Source organism: Bufo bufo, chromosome 4 (assembly GCF_905171765.1).
Source record: "Bufo bufo chromosome 4, aBufBuf1.1, whole genome shotgun sequence".
Taxonomy (NCBI): domain Eukaryota; kingdom Metazoa; phylum Chordata; class Amphibia; order Anura; family Bufonidae; genus Bufo; species Bufo bufo.
Genome location: NC_053392.1, coordinates 619983983 through 620009991, shown reverse-complemented (window position 1 = coordinate 620009991; position 26009 = coordinate 619983983). Strand labels below are relative to the sequence as shown.

General features: G+C 41.8%; 1 protein-coding gene across 1 annotated transcript; it reads left to right on the top strand.

Annotated features, from left to right (window-relative positions):
• Positions 1-5956: 5956 nt before the first annotated feature.
• Positions 5957-24161, top strand: LOC120999385 (zinc finger protein OZF-like). The gene is made up of 6 exons (XM_040430254.1): positions 5957-5992; positions 15636-15780; positions 15893-16060; positions 16144-16267; positions 22612-23789; positions 24054-24161. Exons 2-6 carry the CDS (start codon positions 15703-15705, stop codon positions 24159-24161), a joined length of 1656 nt encoding a protein of 551 aa, XP_040286188.1. The 5' UTR covers positions 5957-5992; positions 15636-15702.
• The last annotated feature ends 1848 nt before the right edge of the window (positions 24162-26009 follow it).

The following is a 26009-nucleotide window of genomic DNA, read 5'->3' as shown; positions in this document are numbered from 1 at the left end:
TACCCTTTCCACATCCACCCTGCACTGCTGATGCTCCCAATTAGAAAGGAGAATTTTTCTAGACTGTTTTCCCTCTGACAATTAACAGGCAGACATTCTTTTTGGACACTTGGTCCCAACAAGCCACTCTTTTTTCTTTTTCCCATAACACCGCGGGCGTTTATACACCATCTGCCCCCGATAAGGGACAATTTTTGAAAGCTTTAGAATGTGAAGACGCATAACACATGTGCTGGCGCGCGCGGTGTTTCTTTAAACGCGCTTTTCGTTAACTCTGTCAAACATGCGTTTACCCATAACTATGTACGTCAGTGTCACTCAGACATGATTTGCAATATATTGCCATTGCGTTCAAGAGCTTAGGGAGGGGGAGAAAAAAAAAACTAAAATTAGGTTAAAAATATTTATGAAAAAAAGATAAAGGAGGGAAATTTATCATGAGGGGAATATCTGAAGTCAGATTTGCTGGAGTCTGTGTTGCTTGTACTTTATGCCACATTTATTAAATGTTCCATATTACTTGATAAATTTGTCCAAGGCCTCATTTACACGACCGTATGTGTTTTGCAGTCTGCAAATTGCGGAGCCGCAAAAAATACAGACGATGTCCGCATGGCATCCGTTTGTTTTGCGGATCCATTGTAACAATGCCTATCCTTGTCCGCAAAACGGACAAGAATATGACATGTTCTATTTTTTTTGCTGGGCTACGGAACGGACATATGGATGCAGATAGCAAACGGTGTGCTGTCCGCATTTTTTGAGGACCCATTGAAATGAATGGGTCTACATCCTATCCGTAAAAAAACCAAAACGGAAACGAAAAACCTAACACCTTTGTCTAGAGAAGCTCCTCCAGTTTTCCTGTTCCACCCTCCTCCTGGAGTGAGATTGCAACTTTTTTTTTTTTTTTTTTTTTTTTTTTTTAGAAAAGTCTTAATGATAAATCTGGAATGAAACCACACCCATTTTCCCACTTTTGCAAAAAGAAATAAAAAGATTAAATAATTACAAGAGTAATTGCTGCTGTAATTTGCCCACTGGCTCCTGGTACTACCCATACGGTACAGGTAGGTTTAGCGTTAGGTCCCGTGCCACTTTAGAAACCTTGCCGTGGTGTGCAGGCTCAGGTATGTCGGCTAAAGTCTCATTTTTAACATCAGTGTGAGGGTTTAGTCAGATGTTACTGTTTGCATCCACCACAGTAGTGCACCTATACTTGATATTATTTATTCTATATATCATTCCACATCCACACATTTTACCATCTGGTGTAGGATGCCTCTGTGGCACTTGTGGTCTGCTGTAGGCCTCCTCCACTGTATGCATTTTTTGCTGGGGATCGCCCTTAGCAACAGACCACAAGCGCAGGATCTGCTCCCCCGAGTATAAATGCACAACTGCATTGGGGGTTGAGCATTTCCTGCCTTTAGAGACCAGGTATTTTGTCATTTAAATAAAAAATAAAAAAAGATGCAAAATTTTGCGCAATTGGTTACATTTTGCGCAAGCAAGTGCAAAAAGTCGCAAAAGCCTTATTTTTGCAACTTTTTCACACCAGAATTCTAGAGTGAAGGTATGATAAATCAGGGCCAAAATGTTTTCCGAAAAGTGTTATATACCAATTTCCAGGGCAATTGGAGCCACTTTATTTTGGGTACAATCAATTCGGGTCTGCTGGTCCCCAGGATCTCTTGGCCTGTTACCTTTGCATATTTCATTGTATTAGTGATGGGCTTTTTAGTTGCATTAACCCCTTAAGGACTCAGCCCTATTTCACCTTAAGGACTTGGCCATTTTTTGCAAATCTGACCAGTGTCACTTTAAGTGCTGATAACTTTAAAACGCTTTGACCTATCCAGGCCATTCTGAGATTGTTTTTTCGTCACATATTGTACTTAATGACACTATTCAAAATTCATTTTTATTTGTAAAAAGTACCAAATTTACCAAAAATTTGTAAAAAAATTGCACATTTCCAAGTTTCAATTTCTCTACTTTTATAATACATAGTAATACCTCCAAAAATAGTTATTACTTTACATTCCCCATATGTCTACTTCATGTTTGGATCATTTTGGGAATGATATTTTATTTTTTGGGGATGTTACAAGGCTTGGAAGTTTAGAAGCAAATCTTGAAATTTTTCTGAAATTTTCAAAAACCCAATTTTTAGGGACCAGTTCAGGTCTGAAGTCACTTTACGAGGCTTACATAATAGAAACCACCCAAAAATGACCCCATTCTAGAAACTACACCCCTCAAGGTATTCAAAACTGCTTTCACAAATGTCGTTAACTCTTTAGGTGTTCCACAAGAATTAATGGAAAATAGAGATACAATTTCAAAATTTCACTTTTTTGGCAGATTTTCCATTTTAATAATTTTTTTCCAGTTACAAAGCAAAAGTTAACAGCCAAACCAAACTCAATATTTATGGCCCTGATTCTGTAGTTTACAGAAACACCCCTTATGTGGTCGTAAACCGCTGTACGGGCACACGGCAGGGTGCAGAAGGAAAGGAATGCCATACGGTTTTTGGAAGGCAGATTTTGCTGGACTGTTTTTTTTGACACCATGTCCCATTTGAAGCCCCCCTGATGCACCCCTAGAGTAAAAACTCCATAAAAGTGACCCCATCTAAGAAACTACACCCCTCAAGGTATTCAAAACTGATTTTACAAACATCATTAACCCTTTAGGTGTTCCACAAGAGTTATTGGCAAATGGAGATGAAATTTCAGAATTTAAATTTTTTGGCAAATTCTCCATTTTAATCAATTTTTCCCAGTAACAAAGCAAGGGTTAACAGCCAAACAAAACTCAATATTTATTGCCCTGATTCTGTAGTTTACAGAAACACCCCATATGTGGTCGTAAACAGCTGTACGGGCACACGGCAGGGCGCAGAAGGAAAGGAATGCCATACGGTTTTTGGAAGGCAGATTTTGCTGGACTGTTTTTTTTGACACCATGTCCCATTTGAAGCCCCCCTGATGCAACCCTAGAGTAGAAACTCCAAAAAGGTGACCCCATTTTAGAAACTACGGGATAGGGTGGCAGTTTTGTTGGTACTAGTTTAGGGTACAATGATTTTTGGTTGCTCTATATTACACTTTTTGTGAGGCAAGGTAACAAGAAATAGCTGTTTTGGCACCGTTTTTATTTTTTATTTACAACATTCATCTGACAGGTTAGATCATGTGATATTTTTATAGACCAGGTTGTCACGGACGCGGCGATACCTAATATGTATACTTTTTATTTATTTATGTAAGTTTTACACAATTATTTCTTTTTTTAAACAAAAAAAATCATGTTTTAGTGTTTCCATAGTCTGAGAGCCATAATTTTTCAGTTTTTGGGCGATTACCTTGGGTAGGGTATGATTTTTGCGGGATGAGATGACAGTTTTATTGGCACTATTTTGGGGTGCGTGTGACTTTTTGATAGCTTGCTATTACACTTTTTGTGATGTAAGGTGACAAAAAATGGCTTTTTTTTCACCGTTTGTATTTTTATTTTTTTAAGGTATTCACCTGAAGGTTTAGGTCATGTGATATTTTTATAGAGCAAGTTATTACGGACGCTGCGATACCTAATATGTATACTTTTTTTTTATGTAGGTAAGGTATGATTTTTGCGGGATGAGATGATGGTTTGATTGGCACTATTTTGGGGTGCATGTGACTTTTTGATCGCTGGCTATTACACTTTTTGTGATGTAAGGTGACAAAAAATGGTTTATTTAGCACAGTTTTTATTTTTTATGGTGTTCATCTGAGGGGTTAGGTCAAGTGATATTTTTATACAGCCGGTCGATACGGACGCGGCGATACCTAATATGTATACTTTTTTTTTATTTATGTAAGTTTTACACAATAATATCATTTTTGAAACAAAAAAAATATCATGTTTTAGTGTCTCCATAGTCTGAGAGCCATAGTTTTTTTCAGTTTTTGGGCGATTGTCTCAGGTAGGGGCTCATTTTTTGCGGGATGAGGTGACGGTTAGATTGGTACTATTTTGGTGGGCATACGCCTTTTTGATCGCTTGCTGTTGTACTTTTTATGATGTAAAGTGACAAAAAAATGGTTTATTTAGCACAGTTCTTATTTTTTATGGTGTTCATCTGAGGGTTAGGTCATGTGATATGTTTATAGAGCCGGTCGATACGGACGCGGCGATACCTAATATGTATACTTTTTTTTCCCCCTATTTTTTTTAACTTTATTTGGGGAAAATTACGTTTTTGTTTATTTTTACTTGAAACTTTTAATTTTTTGGGGAGAAAATTTTATTTTACTTTATTTTTTATCCCACTTTGGGACTTCAACTTATGGGGGTCTAATCCTTTACAATGCATTCCAATACTTCTGTATTGGAATGCATTGGCTGTATGAGTAATACTGTGTGTATTACTCATACAGCTTCCGGCCTGTGAGATCCAGGGGGCTGAATCTCACAGGCTCGTCACCGGAAGGCAGCGCGATCCCTTCCTTAGACATCGCGCTGCCTTCCATGCCATCGGGTCCCCCCTACAGCCGCATGGGGACCCGATGGCACGCCCGATCGCAGCCGCAAACCGCAGGTAAAGCCGCAAACCACGGGACACCCCCAGCATTGTGACAGGATGCCCGCTGAATGATTTCAGCGGACATCCTGTTGCGATTAACCCCCGCCGCAATCGCAATTTAAACTTTGGACGTACCGGTACGCCCTGTGTCCTTAAGGGGTTAAGTAGTACCTTGCATATGGATTTTGGTATACAACAAACATTTAACATCTAGGGTCATTTATCAAACTGGTGTAAAGTAGAACTGGCTTCATTGCCCCCATAGCAACCAGTGGCGCAACTACTATAGAGGCAGGCCACGCAGCTGCTATGGGGCCCATGAGGAAGGGGGGCCCGCAGTGGAGGAGAGTCCCCGCCCCGTCTAGCTTCCTGTCTCCCGCCTGCTAGCTCCGCTCCCTAGCCCCGCCTCCCGTCTGCTAGCTCCGCCTCCCATCTCCTAGCCCTGCCTCCCACCTGCTAGCTCCACCACGCATGATTCCTCTGGCTTGCCACAACCCCACCAGTAATGAAGTGACGACTTGTAGGTGAGGACAGTGCAGAGGTGTGTGTGTGTCACTCAGCTTTCCCAGGCTATTCCTCTGCACATCGGCCATTCAGAACAGGAGGAAAGCTGGTTGTCACTACATTATGTAATGTGACTCAGCTTTCCTGATGTCCTGCACGGCACAAGTGCAGAGGCATGAGAAGATATGGGGGGAGGTGGGAGTTGTGTTACTCAGCTTTCTCAGACTATTCTCATGTGCCATGCAGGACAGCAGAAAAGCTGGGTGCTATTACATCATGGATCCTGCAAGGCATAAATGCAGATAATAAGAACATGGAAAGGCAGGGGGGAGGGGTTCACTCAGCTTTCCCAGAGACTCCTGTCTCTGCACATGTGTCCTGCAGGATAGCGAGTAATGTCAGTGTCTCCCAGCTGTCCTGCATGACACAGAGGATGGGGGAGGGGGGCACTCACTTCCTCACACTTTTCTCATGTCCACGAGACACAACCTAAATGTTAGTGGCTGCAGGACCTTTGATGATGTCACAGTCATGTGATCAGTTACATGGGAGGGATGTAAATGTTACTGGCTGTAGGACCTTTGATGATGTCACAGTCATGTGATCAGTTACATGGGAGGGATGTAAATGTTACTGGCTGTAGGACCTTTGATGATGTCACAGTCATGTGATCAGTTACATGGGAGGGATGTAAATGTTTCTGGCTGTAGGACCTTTGATGATGTCACAGTCATGTGATCAGTTACATGGGAGGGATGTAAATGTTACTGGCTGTAGGACCTTTGATGATGTCACAGTCATGTGATCAGTTACATGGGAGGGATGTAAATGTTACTGGCTGTAGGACCTTTGATGATGTCACCGTCATGTGATCAGTTACATCACACACGGCTGTTCCTGTTTTGTATTCAGGTAAAGGAGAGGTTTTGTACTTGGGACTGCGTGTTGCAGGGGATGTTCTTTTACATGGGACTGTATTCTGGGGGAGGCTGCAGGAGTTTTATTTTACATGGGAATACATGTGGAGGAGTCTGAAGGGAGAGAGTGATGTTCTGCAGGTGGGCTGCCTGTGGTGTATTTGGTGGTTTTTCGGGCTCCTGTCCTCAGGATAGATCATTCATATCTGATGGGTGGAGGTCTGACACCCGGCGCCCCCACCGATTGGCTGCAGCCTCCGGTGCCTGTGCCAGAGGTTGCAGGGAACTACTGATTGATGGGAGTGCGGAGTGTCAGACCCTCACCGATCGAATATCAATGACCTATACTGAGGTCATCAATAAAGAGCCTGGAAAACCTCTTTAACCCCTTAGTGACCAGCTTGCTTTGGGCCTTACTGACCAAGTGTTTTTCTTCCTATTTTCATCGTCGCCTTCCAAATGCTATATGAGGGCTTATTTTTACGGGACAAGTTGTAGTTTTTAATGGCGTCATTTTGGGGTACACATAACTTTCTTATTAACTCTTTCTGGGAGGGAGATCGGGGGAAAAACAGTAATACTGCCACTGAGTTTTTACATTGTAAATTTTACAGCGTTCATTTTTGCGGTATAAATATCATAATATCTTTATTCTCTGGGTCAGTACGATTATAGCGATACCAAATACGTATAGTATTAAAGAAAATCTTTTTGCACCACCGCTTCCCAAGACCCATAACTTTTTTCTTTTTCTTTCTATGGAGTTGTTTGAGGGCTTGATTTTTGCAGGATGACTCTTAGTTTTTATTGGTATCATTTTGGAGTAAATTCTGCTTTTTGATTGGCTGCTATTAAGTTTTTTCGGTGGCAACTAAGAATAAATTAGCAATTATTATTTTTTTTTTATAGCGTTCACCGTAGGGCATAACTTACATGATATTTATGTAGTGCGGGTCATTACGGACGCGGCAATGGCAAACATATGGGGGAGATCTATTTTTTTTTCATCAATTATTAAAAAGTTGTGCTTTTTTAATTTTAAGAAAAATGATACAGCCATTTTATTTGATACTTTTGTGCTGATTCTTCATTTTTTTTTTTTTTTTTTCTATATTAAGGGACACTATAGTCACCAGAACCATTTAGCTGTTGAGGTTCTGGTGACTATAGTGTCCCTTAATATAGAGAGAAAAAAAAAAAAAAAGAATCAGCACAAAAGTATCAAATAAAACGGCTGTATCATTATTCTAAAAATTAGTACAACTTCTGACACAAATATATAGTATTTTGCAGATTACTTCATATTTTTTTTTTTACAATGTGCAGATAGTACTGTACTACTTACCCCTCCATCCACCCCTAGATACAGGGTAACACAGCGCCACATACCCGATGTCATCTGGTGACGAGAATCAAAGAGTGGGGATCATTATATCTCTGCTCAAAGGGGACGCGCAGTCCTGGGCTTTTTCTCTGCCGACCGGTTCACCATCCCTCCGGTCGGTGGATGAATTCTTTAGAGCCTTGGGCTTGATTTATGATGACCCAGACCGGGTCTCTATGGCTGAATCTAAGTTGCGCAGTTTGTTACAGGGAGAACGTACTGCGGAGTCGTATTGTGCAGAATTTAGAAGATGGGCAACTAACTCGGGTGGAATGATCCTGCACTCCGGAGTCAGTTTTGTCAGGGGCTATCTGAGAGGTTGAAAGATGCCCTTGTTTTTCATGAGTATCCTGATTCATTGGAGACGGCCATGTCTTTGGCAGTGCGGCTTGATAGATGTCTTAGAGAGAGGTATAGGATTCCTCTCGAGCGGGGGGTCCCGTCTGTAAGTGGATCCGTACCACCTAGTCCCCGGGGTAATATGACTTTTTAATCTGGGGCAGAAGAAGAGCCTATGCAGTTGGGCCAGGTTTCCTTTCACTCAGGTGATGGGGATTTTAGGAAGCTGAATAAGCTATGTTACTTCTGTGGAAAAGAAGGTCATTTTGATTGTGCGTGTCCTTTTGTTAAACCTCAAAGCGGTAATGAAAAACTACAGAGGTATTCACATAAAGAGAAAAAAAAGGCTTCCCTGACCCTTGGTAGTCTGAATGGGGAGTCTGAGCAAGCAAATATGCATTCTCCCTGCAATACCCGTTTCCCCCTGCCTGCCATGGTGGCGCTAGACTCAGGAAATCTAGATTTTGAGGTATTTGTTGACAGTGGTGAGGGGGTAAACCTTATTGATTTTCAGTTCCTCCAAAATCTTGGTTTTAGAACTAGCACTTTAGATAAAGAGATACCTGTGTTTGCTATTGATTCCTCCCCTCTCTCACAAAAGAGTCTTACTCATATCGTTCATGACATTCAGGTAAGGGTGGGTGATTCACATGTTGAGTCCATTTCTTGTTTTGTTATGAGGGGCTTGCCTGCTCCGATGGTTCTGGGTTTACCATGGTTGATAAAGAATAACCCTACTATTGACTGGCAAACAAGACAAATCAGTAGCTGGAGTGAATTTTGTTCGGACAACTGTCTTTGTGCTTCTATCTCAGGGGTGTCAACTACGGTCCTACCTCAGTTTCTCTCTGATTTTGCGGACGTATTCTCGGAGGGTGGAGCTCAGGAGCTGCCTCCCCATCGAGAATATGATTGTCTGGTCAATCTCATCCCTGGAGCTAAACTGACAAAATCTCGACTATACAACCTTTCCCAACCAGAAAGAGAAGCTATGCGGAAGTATATTGCAGAGAGTTTGGCAAAGGGACATATTAGGCCATCTAAGTCCCCTGTGGCCGCCGGCTTCTTTTTCGTAAAAAAGAAAAACGGATCACTTAGACCGTGTTTAGATTTCCGGGAATTAAATCTCATTACGGTCCGTGATCCGTATCCCCTTCCTTTGATTTCTGATCTATTTGTTCAAATTGTCGGAGCCAAGGTGTTCTCCAAGTTGGATTTAAGAGGAGCTTATAATCTGATCAGAATTAAGGAAGGAGATGAGTGGAAAACGGCCTTCAATACACCCGAAGGTCATTTTGAGCATCTTGTCATGCCCTTTGGTTTAACTAATGCGCCAGCGGTCTTTCAGCGATTTATCAATGATATTTTCCATCATTTAGTGGGAAGGTTCATTGTTATTTACCTTGATGATATACTAATTACTCACTCGATTTGGAGACCCATCAGGATCACGTGAGACAGGTGTTGTCGATCCTTAGGGAGAATAAATTGTATGTATATAAAATTGGAAAAATGTGTATTTGCTGTCCAGGAGCTACCATTTTTAGGATACCTGCTTTCTGACTCTGGTTTTCGTATGGACCCCGTAAAGGTCCGGGCGGAACTGGAATGGGACCGGCCTGAGAATCAGAAAGCTCTGATGCGGTTTTTGGGTTTTACCAATTACTACAGAAAATTTGACAGCTATGACTAAAAAAGGTGCCGACTTTTCTGTCTGGTCGGATGAGGCATTACAGGCCTTTTCTGCTATTAACAAATGTTTTGCGTCTGTTCCCATTCTGATCGGGAACGTGTCGCAACCGTTCATCTTGGAGGTTGATGCATCATAAGTGGGGGTAAGAGCAGTTCTGTCACAGGGTCCATCCCCTAGCAAATGGCGTCCGTGTGCTTTTTTCTCCAAGAAACTCTCGGCCACTGAAAGAAATTATGATGTAGGAGATACAGTTGCTGGCCATTAAATTGGCCTTTGAGGAATGGCGTCATTAGTTGAAGGGGGCTACTTATCCTATAACAGTATATACTGACCACAAGAATCTGGCTTACCTGCAGTCTGCTAAGCGCCTGAATCGTAGACAGGCTAGAGGGTCACTGTTTTTTACTAGGTTCAGTTTTGTGGTCACCTTTCGCCCTGGGGTTTAAAACATCAAGGCAGATGCGTTGTTACGTAGTTTTCCTGGGGGGGGGGGGGGGGGGGGGTGATTCGGAGGATCCACCTCCGATTTTGGCTGATGGGGTGGTGGTTTCCGCTCTGTACCCCGAGTTGGAGATGGAGTTGTTAGGGGCCCAGGAGGAGGCTCCTGATTCTTGTCCTCCAGACAAGTTGTTTGTCCCTGCTGAACTGCGATACAAGGTGTTCAAGGAACATCATGATACGGTCCTTGCGGGACATCCTGAAAGCAAATCCACCATAGATCTTATTTCCCGGAGATTCTGGTGGCCAGGGTTGCGCAAGGGTGTGGAGGGTTATGTGACAGCTTGTGAGACCTGTGCACGCGCGAAGGTGGCTCACACTCGGCCTTCAGGATCCCTTCTTTCTTTATCCATCCCGTCTCGTCCTTGGTCGCATTTGTCCATGGACTTTATTACCGATTTACCAAGTTCCTCTGGGAAAACTGTGATTTTGGTGGTAGTGGACCGCTTCAGTAAAATGGCCCACTTTGTACCGTTGCCTAGCTTGCCCAATGCTAAAACTCTTGCTCAGGTTTTTATCCATAACATTGTGAAACTACATGGCATTCCCTCTGATGTGGTGTCTGATAGGGGGACGCAATTTGTTTCCAGGATTTGGAGGGCGTTCTGCTCTCGTCTGGGAATTCAACTGTCTTTTTCTTCGGCTTTTCATCCCCAGTCAAATGGTCAGACAGAGCGCATTAACCAAAACCTGGAGACCTATTTAAGGTGTTTTGTTGCCGAGAACCAGGATGACTGGTCCTCGTTCTTGTCTCTAGCCGAATTTGCCTTGAATAACCGTAGACAGGAGTCCACTGATAATTCGCCATTTTGTTGCGCATATGGTTTTAACCCACAGTTAGGTACTTTTTCTGGGACTGGATCTTCTGGGATGCCAGAAGAGGAGAGATTCTCTTCCGCCTTGTCATCTATCTGGCGGAAGATCTAAGTTAATTTGAAAAAGATGGGTATAAACGGATGGCTGACAGGAGACGTATGACTGGTCTGGACCTGTGTATGGGTGATTCGGTGTGGTTGTCCACTAGAAATATTAAGCTGAAGGTACCATCTTGGAAATTGGGTCCAAGATTTATTGACCCTTACAAAATCTCTGCGATTGTCAACCCGGTGGGGTTTCGTCTGGATCTTCCGCAGACCTGGAAGATCCATAATGTGTTTCACAGGTCTTTATTAAGAAATATGTGGAACCTGTGGAACCATCTCTATTGCCACCTCCCCCTGTCCTGGTGGATGGCAATTTGGAGTTTGAAATATCTAAGATTCTCTACTCGCGTGTTCTTCGGGGTTCCCTCCAGTACCTGGTGCACTGGAAGGGATACGGTCCCGAGGAAAGAATGTGGGTTCCGGCTGCTGATGTCAGTGCTAGCCACCTGGTGAGGGCCTTTCACAGGGCACACATGGATAAAGTTGGTCCGGGGTGTCCGGAGGTCACCTGTAGAAGGGGGTGGGGGTTACTGTCACGCCTTGCCCTGTGAACGTGCGGAGGTCTGTCAGACTGGCTGCACATGTCTGACTTCTCTGTTTGTTTTGATTTGGGTTTGAGCTGGATCCACCTTCCCTTAGGTGTACTGGGTTTAATTGTTAGTGAGGCTGCTTATCCCTCCTTTCCCCAGTGGCCTGTGCGGGTTATAGTTCTTTCCTGGGAGCTATTGATTTGTGGTTGATCGTCTGCTCCGGCTCTGCTCAAGATAAGTCCTCCCCTTTATTTCCCTTTGTGTGTTTTATCTAGGCCTCTAGGGAGACGCTTGCTTCCTCCTGGTTTGAAGAAGCAGGTTGCCTCTTCCCTTTTCCCTGCTGCTTAGGGTTTGCCCAGGATGTTTAGGCACGAGGGCATGTGCATATCCACCATTAGGGTATGCACATGGGCACAGCAGTTTTAGGAAAGCTTTTAGGGATCACTAGGAGGTGACCCTTTTCTCCCTAGCTTTTCGGCCTAGTCGTTTGTTCTGTTTGTTTTCTTGTGTTTGGTTATTTTCCCGCTTATCTACCTATCGTGACAATAGGCTTTTCTTTGATGACCTATACACACACATCTGCAAAATAACATTTTCCATGTGCAATCCGCATTTTTCTCACTCCCATCACTAGAAAGTCAGATTTTTTTTACCATTTAATACGGATGGGAATAGGACATATTCTAAAATTTGCCGAAATGACACATGGATGCGGGAAGCACACATTTTTCCGTTCTTTTTGCAGACTCATAGAAATGAATGGGTCCAACATGTGCAATCTGCAAACATGGATGTAAAATACGGTTGAGTGTATAAGGCCTGCAATGGTCAATGTACTTTCAACAGACTTTGAATGCCTGAATAGTACAGGTGAATGTAAGAAAGTTTGTAATATATCTTACAAGAGAAAACTGTCTCTCTTCCTAACACCTCCAAAATGGCAGTAAGAGAGGGGTTCCGCCCGCCACTCAGGGATAGGAAACAACTTGGAAGACAGAGTTAAAAGGCTCCTCCCCTTTACCTGCTCCGGTTGTTTCCTGTCTGTTGGGGTGCACAGAAGACTCTCCTGTCAGCTCATGGCAGGAGAAAAGAAGATCTCACCCAGTCTGTTCTCTTCCCCGGCTTACTGCCAGGAGGCCTGGTGCAGAGAGTAGGAACCCCAGGCTGCAGCAGGCTTTCCTGTCCTGCTCTTAGTCATAGGACCTTCACTATGAGGGCAGCTCCTATACCATTGTCAGGAGGTTCTGGTGCAGGATCAGGTCCGTGGAGCAGTTGCAGACCAGGAGTTATCTTAGGCAACAAGCTTGTTTCCTTTTCTCTCTCTCACTTTCACTCTCACTCTCCGTAAGATGGTTCTGTGTGTCTACGATGCACTTGAGATCTCAGATGCTAGGTTATGTGGGATGCTGCTGAAATCAATGTGTGTACACCACCAGAAGGGCAACCATTGCGATGATGACATCAGAGCGCCAGTGTATGTTTGGCGTCCTCATGTGGTGAGTGGAATGGAGGATTATGGTTGGATTGCCTCTTAGGGTACAGCCACACAGAGGTTTTTAGATTCGTTTTTGAGGCAGATCTACCTGCGGGATTTTCAGCCAAAGCAAGAAGTGAATCCACCAGGAAGGAAAAGTATAAATTCTTCCTTTATACAGTCAGGTCCATAAATATTGGAACATCAACACAATTCTAAAATTGTTGGCTCTATACACCACCACAATGGATTTGAAATGAAACAAACAAGATGCTTTAACTACAGACTGTCAGCTTTTGTTTGAGGGTATTTATATCCAAATCAGGTAAACGGGGTAGGAATTAGAACAGTTTTCATATGTGTCTCCCACTTATTACGTGACCAAAAGTAATGGGACAATTGGCTTCTCAGCTGTTCCATGGCCAGGTCTGTGTTATTCCCTCATTAGGTGTATGTGTGTCAAAAGTCGACAATCAAGAGAAAACTTCACCAGAGTGAATACAGAGGGTTCACCACAAGATGTAAACCATTGGTGAGCCTCAAAAACAGGAAGGCCAGATTAGAGTTTGCCAAACGTCATCTAAAAAAGCCTTCACAGTTCTGGAACAACATCCTATGGACAGATGAGACCAAGATCAACTTGTACCAGAGTGATGGGAAGAGAAGAGTATGGAGAAGGAAAGGAACTGCTCATGATCCTAAGCATACCACCTCATCAGTGAAGCATGGTGGTGGTGGTGTAATGGCGTGGGCATGTATGGCTGCCAATGGAACTGGTTCTCTTGTATTTATGGATGATGTGACTGCTGACAAAAGCAGCAGGATGAATTCTGAAGTGTTTCGGGCAATATTATCTGCTCATATTCAGCCAAATGCTTCAGAACTTATTGGACGGCGCTTCACAGTGCAGATGGACAATGACCCAAAGCATACTGCAAAAGCAACCAAAGAGTTTTATAAGGGAAAGAAGTGGAATGTTATGCAATGGCCAAGTCAATCACCTGACCTGAATCCGATTGAGCATGCATTTCACTTGCTGAAGACAAAACTGAAGGGAAAATGCCCCAAGAACAAGCAGGAACTGAAGACAGTTGCAGTAGATGCCTGGCAGAGCATCACCAGGGATGAAACCCAGCGTCTGGTGATGTCTATGCGTTCCAGACTTCAGGCTGTAATTGACTGCAAAGGATTTGCAACCAAGTATTAAAAAGTGAAAGTTTGATTTATGATTATTATTATGTCCCATTACTTTTGGTCACGTAACAAGTAGGAGGCACATATGCAAACTGCTGTAATTCCTGCACCGTTCACCCGATTTGGATGTAAATACCCTCAAATTAAAGTTGACAGTCTGCAGGTAAAGCACATCTTGTTCATTTCATTTCAAATCCATTTGTGTGGTGTATAGAGCCAAAAATGTTAGAATTGTGTTGATGTCCCAATATTTATGGACCTGACTGTATTTCCCATTCCTTTCAAATACACTTCTGGCTTTGGCACAAAATCCTGCAGGCACATCTGCTTCAAGACCTTGTCCAAAAACTCTGTGTGGCTCTAGCTAGTGTTGAGCGAAGCGAGCTTCAGATGCTTCATCCGAAGTCGCTTCATTCAAAACTTCGGAATAATACTGTATGGAGATCAGTCTCATTAATCAAACAAATGTACAAACAAGACCAAGGAACATTAAAGGGGTATTCCAGTAGGTAAAAGTTATTCCCTACCCACATCACAGGGGATAACTCTCAGATCGGTGGGGGTCCTACCACTGGGACCCCCACCGATCATGTGATCAGGTGCCCCATGCCCCCTGCTGCTTCCCTGAAATGACTGGAGTGGCCAATCATACATGTACACGTCCACTCTATTCATTTTTATGGGAGTTCCAGAGATAAACAAGTTGACGGCTCAGCTATCTCCGGAACTCCAGTAGAAATGAATGCCGTGTGCATGTGCGACTCACTACTCAGGTCATTTCAGGGGAGCAGCAAGGGTTACAGGGCCCCCGTTCTCGTGATCAATAGGGGGTGTGGATAGGGGCTAACTTTTACCTACTGGAATACCCCTTTAACTCATGCAATACTGAACTGAGGAGAAATACAAGCTCTTTGGCACTAATTTACACCCACAAGTGACCAAGGCCAGGATGCACGGAACAGTGGCAACATGAAGCGCCATATAAACAGTTCTAAGGGATGTTTGTATAGCTTTCCTTGTACGTTTTTGAAACCCAAAGCACTAAAGAAATGAACAACAAGGAAAGATGCAGAAATAGTCATTTTCTCTAATAAGATATATTACAAAGTTTCTTCTATTTGCCTGTTCTATTGATATATGTACAGTTGTGTGAAAAGTTAGTGAGTATTTAAGAGTCTGTACTACAGAAGTGCTGTCTTCTAATTTAGAGTGTTATAGGGTTGGAGAAGTGGTAGAAAGTGGAAAGGAGCCCCGCCTAAAAGGCAGATCAATATTGGAACAGTTACCCCTGCTAATGTCTTGGGATAAATATAGTATTACGTCAGAATAAAGGGGGTATCAGAGTTATAGTGACCTGGAAAATGTGATACAAAGCAGTGTACATCCTATGTAACACTGTATTCACTGTATTATAGCAGGTGCAGGCAGCTTACCTCATTTTATTATCAGCAATCTGGAATACATGAGACAACACAATAACAAAGTCACCTCCATTGTACACGATCAGTAGTCCTTTATAATTACCAATTCGTGAGACACTATACTTCATGTAAAATGTTCTTTCAAATGTGATTTTGCACTAAGTCCTCCATGTTTTCCTCAGGTTTCTTATGTACAGGACTATTTTCATTTGAAAAACAATAGCCCTTTCCATCAATGACCCATCAAGGATGGAGAAGGACAGAGACCACATGGCTGCGAGGATATTAGACCTCACCCTGGAGATCATCTCCTTGATAACTGGAGAGGTGAGAGTCTCACATAACATCACTCTTATCTCTAGTAATAAACCAGGGAAATTACTGGAAAGGTGAAGGATTCTTAGAATCTCTGTAGTGATCGGCGTCTCCCCATACACAGGATTACACAGTAGTGAAGAAGTCGTCTGGTGAGTGTGTGACACCCCGTGTGTCAGGAGGATGGAGCAGGACCCAGAGCCCCATCACCGAGCCTCCACCTCATTCCCTGATACATGAGCAGAAGATCCTAGAACTTACCACCAGGATCACTGAGCTGCTGAGCGGAGAGGTGAGCGCTGCTGGGAATGCTGGGACATTATACAATAACGCCAAGGGAGGGGTTTGGTAATGACTGTGTCCTTGTGTTGTCAGGTTCCTATAAGGTGTCAGGATGTCGCTGTCTATTTCTCCATGGAGGAGTGGGAGTATTTAGAAGAACACAGGGATCTGTACAAGAACGTCATGATGGAGAATCGCCAGTCCCTCACATCACCAGGTAAGAGGAGACCTTCCATGATTGTAGAGGAGAAAACAATTTTGAGAGTCACCTAGATTTACTTATCATTAGAGATTCGTGAATTTCCTAAAATTCCTTTAGGGACAGATTAATACTAATTGGTCTTCAGATGTTATTCTGGTATGAATAAATTCAGTCTGTATTGGAAGTGCCCTGAAAAGTTATATATGACACTCTGAGGTCTCCTAGTACTGTATCCAACCCATTTGAAGCTCTTTAACTTGAAGACAGCATTAGTAATGTCAATGTGACAGCAAAATATATGCCTATGGGTAAATGTATGGTAGCCCGCCATAACAAAGCTTGTTTAAAAAATGTGCTTCACTGTCGGATTATTTATACTTTAATTTTAAACAGTACAAAAACTAACCATTCTTGGGGAGAAGTAACAGATTTGAATTTTTTAAAGGAAAAGAAAAAAAATATATATATAATGCTCTCTACCAATATACGGTAACTATGATGCAGAAAAGGCTTCTGTGATCAACTGAATTTTTTTTTAGAGAAACTGCAATATTTTTTTAATGGTTAATTGGACAGTACAATACACAGCAACTCTGACACAGAAAAACACGTCAGGAGGTGAATTAAGGGATCTACATTGGGGTAATACACATTTAAAAAAAATTAAGTAGAATAGCTTTAAATATCGTTGCACCACTCACTGAAAATGGTTGATAGCCTGACTAAATTACAAAGTGACAAGACATTGACTCATGTCCTGTCCCTAGTTAAAACCTCTCTGTCAGTTAATTAAATATAACTTCATATTGTCTCATTAAGCTCTCCCTGACACTAAACTAGTTTATTCTGCATTTAAAGATACAATTTTTTTGTCTCTCTGTCATACAGTCCTGATCAAAAGTTTAAGACCACTTGAAAAATGGCAAAAAATCTTATTTTACATTGTTTGATCTTAACAAGGTTCCAAGTAGAGCTTCAACATGCAACAAGAAGAAATGAGAGTGAGACAAAATATTTTTTGAGCATTCAATTAATTGAAAATAACGATTAAACTGAAACAGGCTGTTTTTCAGCTGATACAAATTTTAGGACCACATGCCTTTAAAAGGCCAAATCTGTGCAAAGATGTGGATTCATTGTCATTTTCTGTCAGGTAGTCACACGTTGTGATGGCAAAGGCAAAAAAACTCTCCCTTTTTGAACGTGGTCGGGTTGTTGAACTGCATAAGCAGGGTCTCTCACAGCGCGCCATCGCTGCTGAGGTGGGACGCAGTAAGACAGTGATTTGGAATTTCTTAAATGATCCTGAGGGTTATGGAACAAAAAAGTCAAGTGGAAGACCCAAAAAATTTTTATCAGCACTGAGCCGGAGGATTCAATTGGCTGTCCGTCAAGACACTGGACGATCCTCGACCCAAATTAAGGCCCTTACTGGTGCTGACTGCAGCCCCATAACCATCAGATGGCATCTGAGACTGAAGGGCTTCAAAAACAAAAAACGTCTTCAAAGACCTCGTCTCCTTGAACGCCACAGAACTGCTCGTTTGGACTTTGCAAGAGAGCACCAAACATGGGACATTCAAAGGTGGAAGAAAGTTTTATTCTCTGATGAGATTTTTTTTTACCTTGATGGTCCTGATGGTTTCCAACGTTACTGGCATGACAAGCAGATCCCAACTATTTTCTACGCGCCACAGTGAAGGAAGCGCCATAATGATCTGGGGTGCTTTTTCCTTCAGTGGAACAATAGAGCTTCAGGAAGTGCAGGGGCGTCAAACGGCCACTGGCTATGTCCAGATGTTGCAGAGAGCATTCCTCATGACTGAGGGCCCTCGTCTGTGTGGTAACGACTGGGTTTTTCAACAGGACAACGCTACAGTACACAATGCCCGCAGGACAACATCACTCTTTTGGCCCATCCTGCGTGTTCCTCTGATCTAAATCCAATTGAGAACCTTTGGGGATGGATGGCAAGGGAAGTTTACAAAAATGGACAACAGTTCCAGACAGTAGATGGCGTTCGTGCGGCCGTCTTCACCACTTGGAGAAATGTTCCCACTCACCTCATGGAAACGCTTGCATCAAGCATGCCAAAACAAATTTTTGAAGTGATAAACAATAACGGCGGAGCCACTCATTACTGAGTTCATGTTTGGAAGTTGGATTTCTGTTTTGGGGGGGTTTATTTTTTTTTGGAGGTGTGGTTCTAAACTTTTGATCAGCTGAAAAACCGCCTGTTTCAGTTTATTCCTTGTTTTCATTAAATTGAATGCTCAAAAAATGTGTTGTCTCACTCCCATTTCTTCTTGTTGCATGTTGAAGCTCTACTTGGAACCTTGTTAAGATCCAGCCATGCTAAATATGATTTTTTGCTATTTTTCAAGTGGTCTTAAACTTTTGATCAGGACTGTATGTCCTATCACATCAATGTATAACCCCAGAAAACACATGGATTCTCCAGTTTTACTACTTCACCCTTCTCCTGGAGTGAGATTGTGACTTTAAAAAAATAAAATAAATTGGGAGTGAAACTTATTAACCACCTCCCGTCTGCACATTGACTATAAACGTCCAGGAGGTGGTTCTCTATCTCTGAATGGATGTTTCTGAACGTCCATTCAGAGATTGCAGCTGCACGCAGATCGGGTTGCCCGCTGTCAGTGACAGTAGGGCAACTCTTAGGCCCCTTTCACACGAGCGAGTATTCCGCGCGGATGCGATGCGGGAGGTGAACGCATTGCACCCGCACTGAATACCGACCCATTCATTTCTATGGGGCTGTGCACACGAGCGGTGATTTTTTACGCATCACTTTTGCGTTGCGTGAAAATCGCAGCATGTTCCTCTTTGTGCGTTTTTCACGTAACGCAAGCCCCATAGAAATGAATGGGGTTGCGTGAAAATCGCAAGCAAGTGCGGATGCGGTGCGATTTTCACGCACGGTTGCTAGGAGACGATCGGGATGGAGACCCGATCATTATTATTTTCTCTTATAACATGGTTATAAGGGAAAATAATAGCATTCTGAATACAGAATGCATAGTAAAACAGCGCTGGAGGGGTTAAAAAATAAAATCATTTAACTCACCTTAATCCACTTGATCGCGTAGCCCGGCATCTCCGTCTGTCTCTTTTACTGAACAGGACCTGTGGTGAGCATTAATTATAGTTCAAGGACCTGTGATGACGTCACTCCGGTCATCACATGGTACGTCACATGATCTTTTACCATGGTGATTTAAAAATAGAAAAAAAAAAATAAAATGTACATATTTGGTATTGCCGAGTCCGTGACGGTCGGCTCTATAAATATATCAAATGATCCACCCAGTCTGATAAACACCATAAAAAATACAAACTGTGTCAAATTAAGCCATTTTTGTCACCTCACATCACAAAAAGTGCAACACCAAGTGATCAAAAAGGCGTATGTCCCACAAAATGGTACCAATAAAACCGTCACCTCATCCCGCAAAAAATGAGCCCCTACATAAGAAAATCATTTAAAAAATAAACTATAGCTCTCAGAACATGAACACATTAAAACATAATTGTTTTGTTTCAAAAATGCTATTATTGTGTAAAACTTAAATAAATAAGAAAAAGTATACATATTGGGTATCGCCACGTCCGTAACGATCTGCTCTATAAAAATGTCACATGACCTAACCCCTCAGGTGAATGATGCAAAAATAAATAAATAAAAACTGTGCTAAAACAACCAATTTTTCGGTCACCTTGCCCCATAAAGTGTTATAATGAATGATCAAAAAATGATATGTACCCAAAAATAGTACCAATAAAACTGGCACCTTATCCCCTAGTTTCCAAAATGGGGTCACTTTTTGGGAGTGTCTACTGTAAGGGTGCATCAGGGGGGCTGCAAATGGGACATGGCATCTAAAAACCAGTTCAGCAAAATCTGCCTTCCAGAAACCATGTGGCGCTCCATTTCTTCTGCACTCTGTCGTGTGCCCATACAGCAGTTTATGACCACATGTGGGGTGTTTCTGTAAACCGCAGAATCTGGGTAATAAATATTGAGTTTTGTTTGGCTGTTAACCCTCGATATGTTAAAGAAAAAATTGGATTAAAATGGAAAATCTATCCACTATGTAAGCCCCACAAAGTGACTTCAGACCTGAACTGGTCCTTAAAAAGTGTGGTTTGGGCAATTTTCTTAAAAATTTTAAGATTTGCTTCTAAACTTCTAAGCCTTCTAACATCCTAAAAAAATAAAATGACATTTCCAAAATGATGCCAACATAAAGTAGACATATGGGGAATGTTAAGTAAGAAATATTTTATGAGGTATCACTTTCTGTTTTAAAAGCAGAGAAATAGAAATTTAGAAAATTGCTAATTTTTCAATTTTTTTTATAAATTTGGGATATTTTCATAAATAAAGGTGAAATATATTGACTCAAATTTATGACTGTCATGAAGTACAATGTGTCACGAGAAAACAGTCTCTGAATGGCTTGGATAAGTAAAAGCATTCCAAAGTTATTACCACATAAAGTGAGATATGTCAGATCTGCAAAATTAGGCCTGGTCAGGAAAGGGGCAAATGGCCCGGATGTGAAGGGGTTAACATAAATAACCACACCCACTTTTCCACCCATATTACAAAACTGGAGTGAGTGGTGTAAAAATGCAAAAAGTCTCAAAATTTAGCGCAAGTGCACGCAAATGAGTTGCAATTTTTTTGTGCAAGCAAGTGCAAAAAGAGTCGCAAAGGCCTATTTTGCGCATTTTTTACTCCAGAATTCTGGAGTGAAGGTATGGTGAATCAGGGCCAATGTATTCAATCACTGTGTGTATTTCCTATTGATCAATGAAGAGGGTCCGGCGTCTGGAGAACATAATAAAACTTCAGGCAATATGATCAGGGATGGGTGGAATAGTGAATCAATTAGTCTCATTAGAAAGAGTTCTACATGATCGTTCAAAAAAAAAAAAAAAAAAAGATTTTATAGGCTCATATGAGCTTCAAAACCATTACAAAAAATTAAAAAAACTGTTAAAAAAATATATAAAAGTTTAAATCACCCCCCTTTCCGTATAATAAAAAAAAATAATACCAAAAAACATGGTGAATGACGAGATGGAAAAAAAGGTCAAAATGATCTATTTGCCATTTTTCATTGCTTTTCTTACCCAAAAAATGTAATAAAATATTATCAAAAAGTCAGACACCCTCCAAAATGGTATCAATAAAAACTACAGATTGTCCTGCAAAAAATGAGCCCCCACACAGCTCATTAGATATAACTATAAAAAAGTTATGGGGGTCAGAATATGGTGATATCAAAATGGAAATGTATTTTTACACTATTTAGACATAAAAAAAAACTACACGTATGGGGTATACTTGTAATCGTACTGACCCAGAGAATGAAGGGCATGGGTCAGTGTTGCCGCAAATGAAACACCGTGGGAACAAAACCCGTCAAATGGTGGAGGAACTGTGATTTATTTATTTTTTCAATTCCACCCCACTACATTTTATGCCATAATAAATGGTGGCATTAGAAAATACAACTTGTCCCGCAAAAAATAAGCCCTCATAAAGCTATGTGAATGGAAATATAAAAAGTTATGGCTCAAGGAAGATAGGGAAGAAAAATTAAAACACAAAAACGAAAAAAAAAAAAAAAAACTCCGGTAGTGAAAGGGTTAAGTAACCGGAACAGAAAAGGACGAAACGTTCCAATCAGAAATTTGTCAAATGTGCAGATACATATTTCATATTAGAGACACCAGAGAGATGTAGTCTTATGCTGTCTTCATACGCCACTCTTAGTACACTGTCTATGCACCAAAAAGTGAATTTGTATATTTTAGGTAGAACATACACCAGTTTTCTGGTCAGGGGCTTAACTATAATTCACATGGTCCCATAGCAGAATTAGACCACCTAGTGTAAGAAAATTAAAAACAGCAGCATATGTAGCAATAATTAAAAAAGGTATAATAGCATATAATACATACATAATGGAGTATATCAGAAAACCCACATTATAGCACCTGATAGAACCCCCTAACCTCTTGGCCTATAGCAAGTGCTATGGCTATAGTTACGCTGATGTTTCTGGTGTTGGTATTGTTACATGTGTCGGACTGCGTAGACCTCACCCACATTTTTGGGAAGGGAGAAAAGTTGCTAATTTTTTTTGCTTAAGTGGGATTTTTTAAATATAATTCTTTACTTACTGAAATTGTTCTGTGTCCTGTTTTCTTACATCTATTTACTTTGTTTACTTGCTTACTATTGTCTCAATAAAGGTTGATTTATTCATTTAAAAAAATCAGTTAATTTCTCTGTGAAAATATGAAAATTTTGTATCTTTTTACAGGTAAAGATGGGTTGATCGACTCCCATGGACATCTCTATTTAACTTCCTATCATGAAGAAGATAGCAATATCACACAAGCTAATTCAATAACTCCTAATGTACCCTCAGTCCTTCACAGTGGAGATATATCCACCGATACCACTGGTCACAAGAAACCTTCAGCTAATCAATCACTGATTTTCAAACAAATAACTGGACATAGATGGGGGGAAATATTTTTACGTGGGAAACACTTTAAAAAGAAATCTAATCTTCCTTTGCATGAGAAAAATCACATAGAGAAGAGGACATTTTCATGCGCTGAATGTGGAAAGTCTTTTACCAGGAAATTACTTTTAGTTAGACATCAAAGAACTCACAAAGCGGAGAAGCCATATACATGTTCAGAATGTGGGAAATGTTTTATGTGGAAGGGTTCTCTTGAAAAACATCAGAGAAATCACACAGGGGAGAAGTCTTTTTCATGTTCAGAAGATGGGAGATGCTTTACCCAGAAATCAGATCTTGTGGGACATCTACGATGTCACTCAAGGAAAAGGGTATTTTCATGTACAGAATGTGGAAAATGTTTTAGCAGGAAAACAGGTCTTGTTAGACATCAGACAACTCACACAGGAGAGAAGCCATTTTCATGTTCTGAATGTGGGAAATGTTTTAGCCAGAAAACAGGTCTTGTTAGACATCAGACAACTCACACAGGAGAGAAGCCATTTTCATGTTCTGAATGTGGGAAATCTTTTAGGCAGAAATCATTTCTTGTGGAACATTTAAGAATTCACACAGGAGAGAAGCCGTTTTCATGCTCAGAATGTGGAAGATGTTTTACGCATAAATCAACTCTTCTTCATCACCAGAGTACTCACAAACGAGAGAAGTTATTTTCATGTTCTGAATGTGGGAAATGTTTTAGGCAGAAAACAGGTCTTGTTAGACATCAGACAACTCACACAGCAGAGAAGCCATTTTCATGCTCAGAATGTGGGAAATCTTTTAGTCAGAAATCATTTCTTGTGGAACATTTAAGAATTCACACAGGAGAGAAGCCGTTGTCATGCTCAGAATGTGGGAAATGTTTTACCCAGAATTCGAAACTTGTGAGTCATCTAAGAACTCACACAGGAGAGAAGCCGTTGTCATGCTCAGAATGTGGGAAATGTTTTACCCAGAATTCGAAACTTGTGAGTCATCTAAGAACTCACACAGGAGAGAAGCCATTTTCATGCTCAGAATGTGGGAAAAGTTTTACCCAGATGGCGGGTCTTATTAGACATCAGACAACTCACACAGGGGAAAAGCCATTTTTATGTTCTGAATGTGGAAAGTGTTTTAGTCAGAAATACTTTCTTTTGGAACATCTAAGAACTCACACAGGAGAGAAGCCATTTTCATGCTCAGGATGTGGAAAATGTTTTGCCCATAAATCAACTCTTCTTAATCATCAGAGAACTCATGATAGAGAAAAGGCATTTTCATGTTCACAATGTGGGAAATGTTTCAGCCAGAAAAGGGCTCTTGTTAAACATCATCAGAGAACTCACACAGGGAAATAACCATTTTCTTGTTCAGAATTTGGGAAACTGGAAATGGGTCCTTGTTAGGCATCTGAAAAATCGCACAAGGGAGAAACCATTATAATGTTCAGATTGTAAAAAGAATGTAGCAGATGTGGCAATTCATTGTAGGACCTGCTGCCTAACAATGCCTTCTGATGTATATATTGCAAAGAATACAAGTCACGTGCCCTGTCACCATTAAAGGGCTTGTGTTACCTCGAACATTGGTGGCATATTGGTAGGATATCAAAAATAAATAGCACTCTTCTTTGCAAATCCTTAGTGTGGTTTAATAGCTGAACATATTAGCTGGCTAAGTTGCTGACGGTGCAGTCACTGCTATACCATTTAGTAGAGCTAGCTTGCTGGCTTTTAGGGAGCTGATGGTGTGTACTCAAACTCACTGGAAGATATCTAGTCATGATTATTTCTCCCAAAAAGCCATCCCTGCCTTGTATTCGGCCTGTTTCTCAAACAAGGCATTTATTCACCTCCTCCCCCACGGACAACCTTCTATCCCCAACAGCAGCATGGCACAGTGTAGCTCCCACTTCCCCTCCTTCCTATCACATGTGTGAAGTCAAGCGTTGCCATGTAGTGTTGGAGCTGATCGGCCTGGACGAGAGTAGCTACGCAGGCTGGCAATGTCCAGGAGACTGTCCTTGCATTTCAGACATTCTTATGTGACGAGGGACGCTCTCCTTGGCTTGCAGCGACAGAATGGTCTGCCATTACACCACTTAATCCGCGATATTCCAACTTGCTGGAATTCAAATGATTTTGTCATGCACCAAATGGCCTCAGCAGGGAGCATGTGTTGTTTCGAGATCAGGCAGTGGCAGCTCATTAAGAAATGTGTGTCAGGTGCAGAAGTCCTTTGAAGAGGTCACAAAATTTGTCAGTAGGGATAACTGCGGCATTAACAATCTAATCCCCCTCATATTTATCTTAGAACAGACTCTGATGTTCATGCGAACAATAACAGCTAGCACATCTTGCTTTCCTCCCTGTAGTTATTAGGGAACCACAAGGAGAGTCCCATAAATGATGAGGAGCTGCCAGTGGAGGGAGGAGGAGGTGAAGGATGATAATCACGACACCTGATCGTCTTAGTAGGGGGTGGAGCCAGAAAGAACTGGCTCTTCGAGCATGCTAGCCAGAATGGGGACCTATATGCTTGCTTGCTTATGCACCGACATGCATATCATTCACATCAAACAGTCTAATGATTACTCGATATCCATATTTTAGATCCCCGCTATCAAAGCTAAATGAAGGAATGCTTTCCTCCCCCAAAAGGGATGCCAAATTACGTTATTACCCAGAAACACTGTATACACCGCTTGCTGCCGCTTACAGCAAGCAGATGCCTGCCACTAGCGTGTCTGACAGGGAGACTCCTCTCTGGGTCTGGCAGGGTCACCCATCTCCTCCCGCCACAAGCAGCAGTAGCCGCCGCAGCAGCGAGTTCAGTCTCCTCAACATGATAGAACAGATTTTTCACGTGCTGCACCATGCTGAGGCAAATCAGCAAGTGGAGACCTCTTACCTCAGTGTCCAGGTTAGGCCTACCTGCTCTCTGTCTTCATTTTTGCCCAGCCTCCAGTGTCATCTTAAAGAGGGTTTTTAGCGCTGCAGGCAATGTGGTGCTACCCAAACAGACCAAGTTGTCCTCCTCCAGTGTCCAAAACATCACTTTTGCTAAATAAACCATGTCTGGATTTGAAAGGATTTTCACTCTCTTCTGACTGAGGCCAATAAATAGATCTAGCTTTGGTTATGGTGCCCCATCTTGCCACTGTTGTTGTCTGCCTATCATCATCTTCTGTACAGTTGCTGCCACCG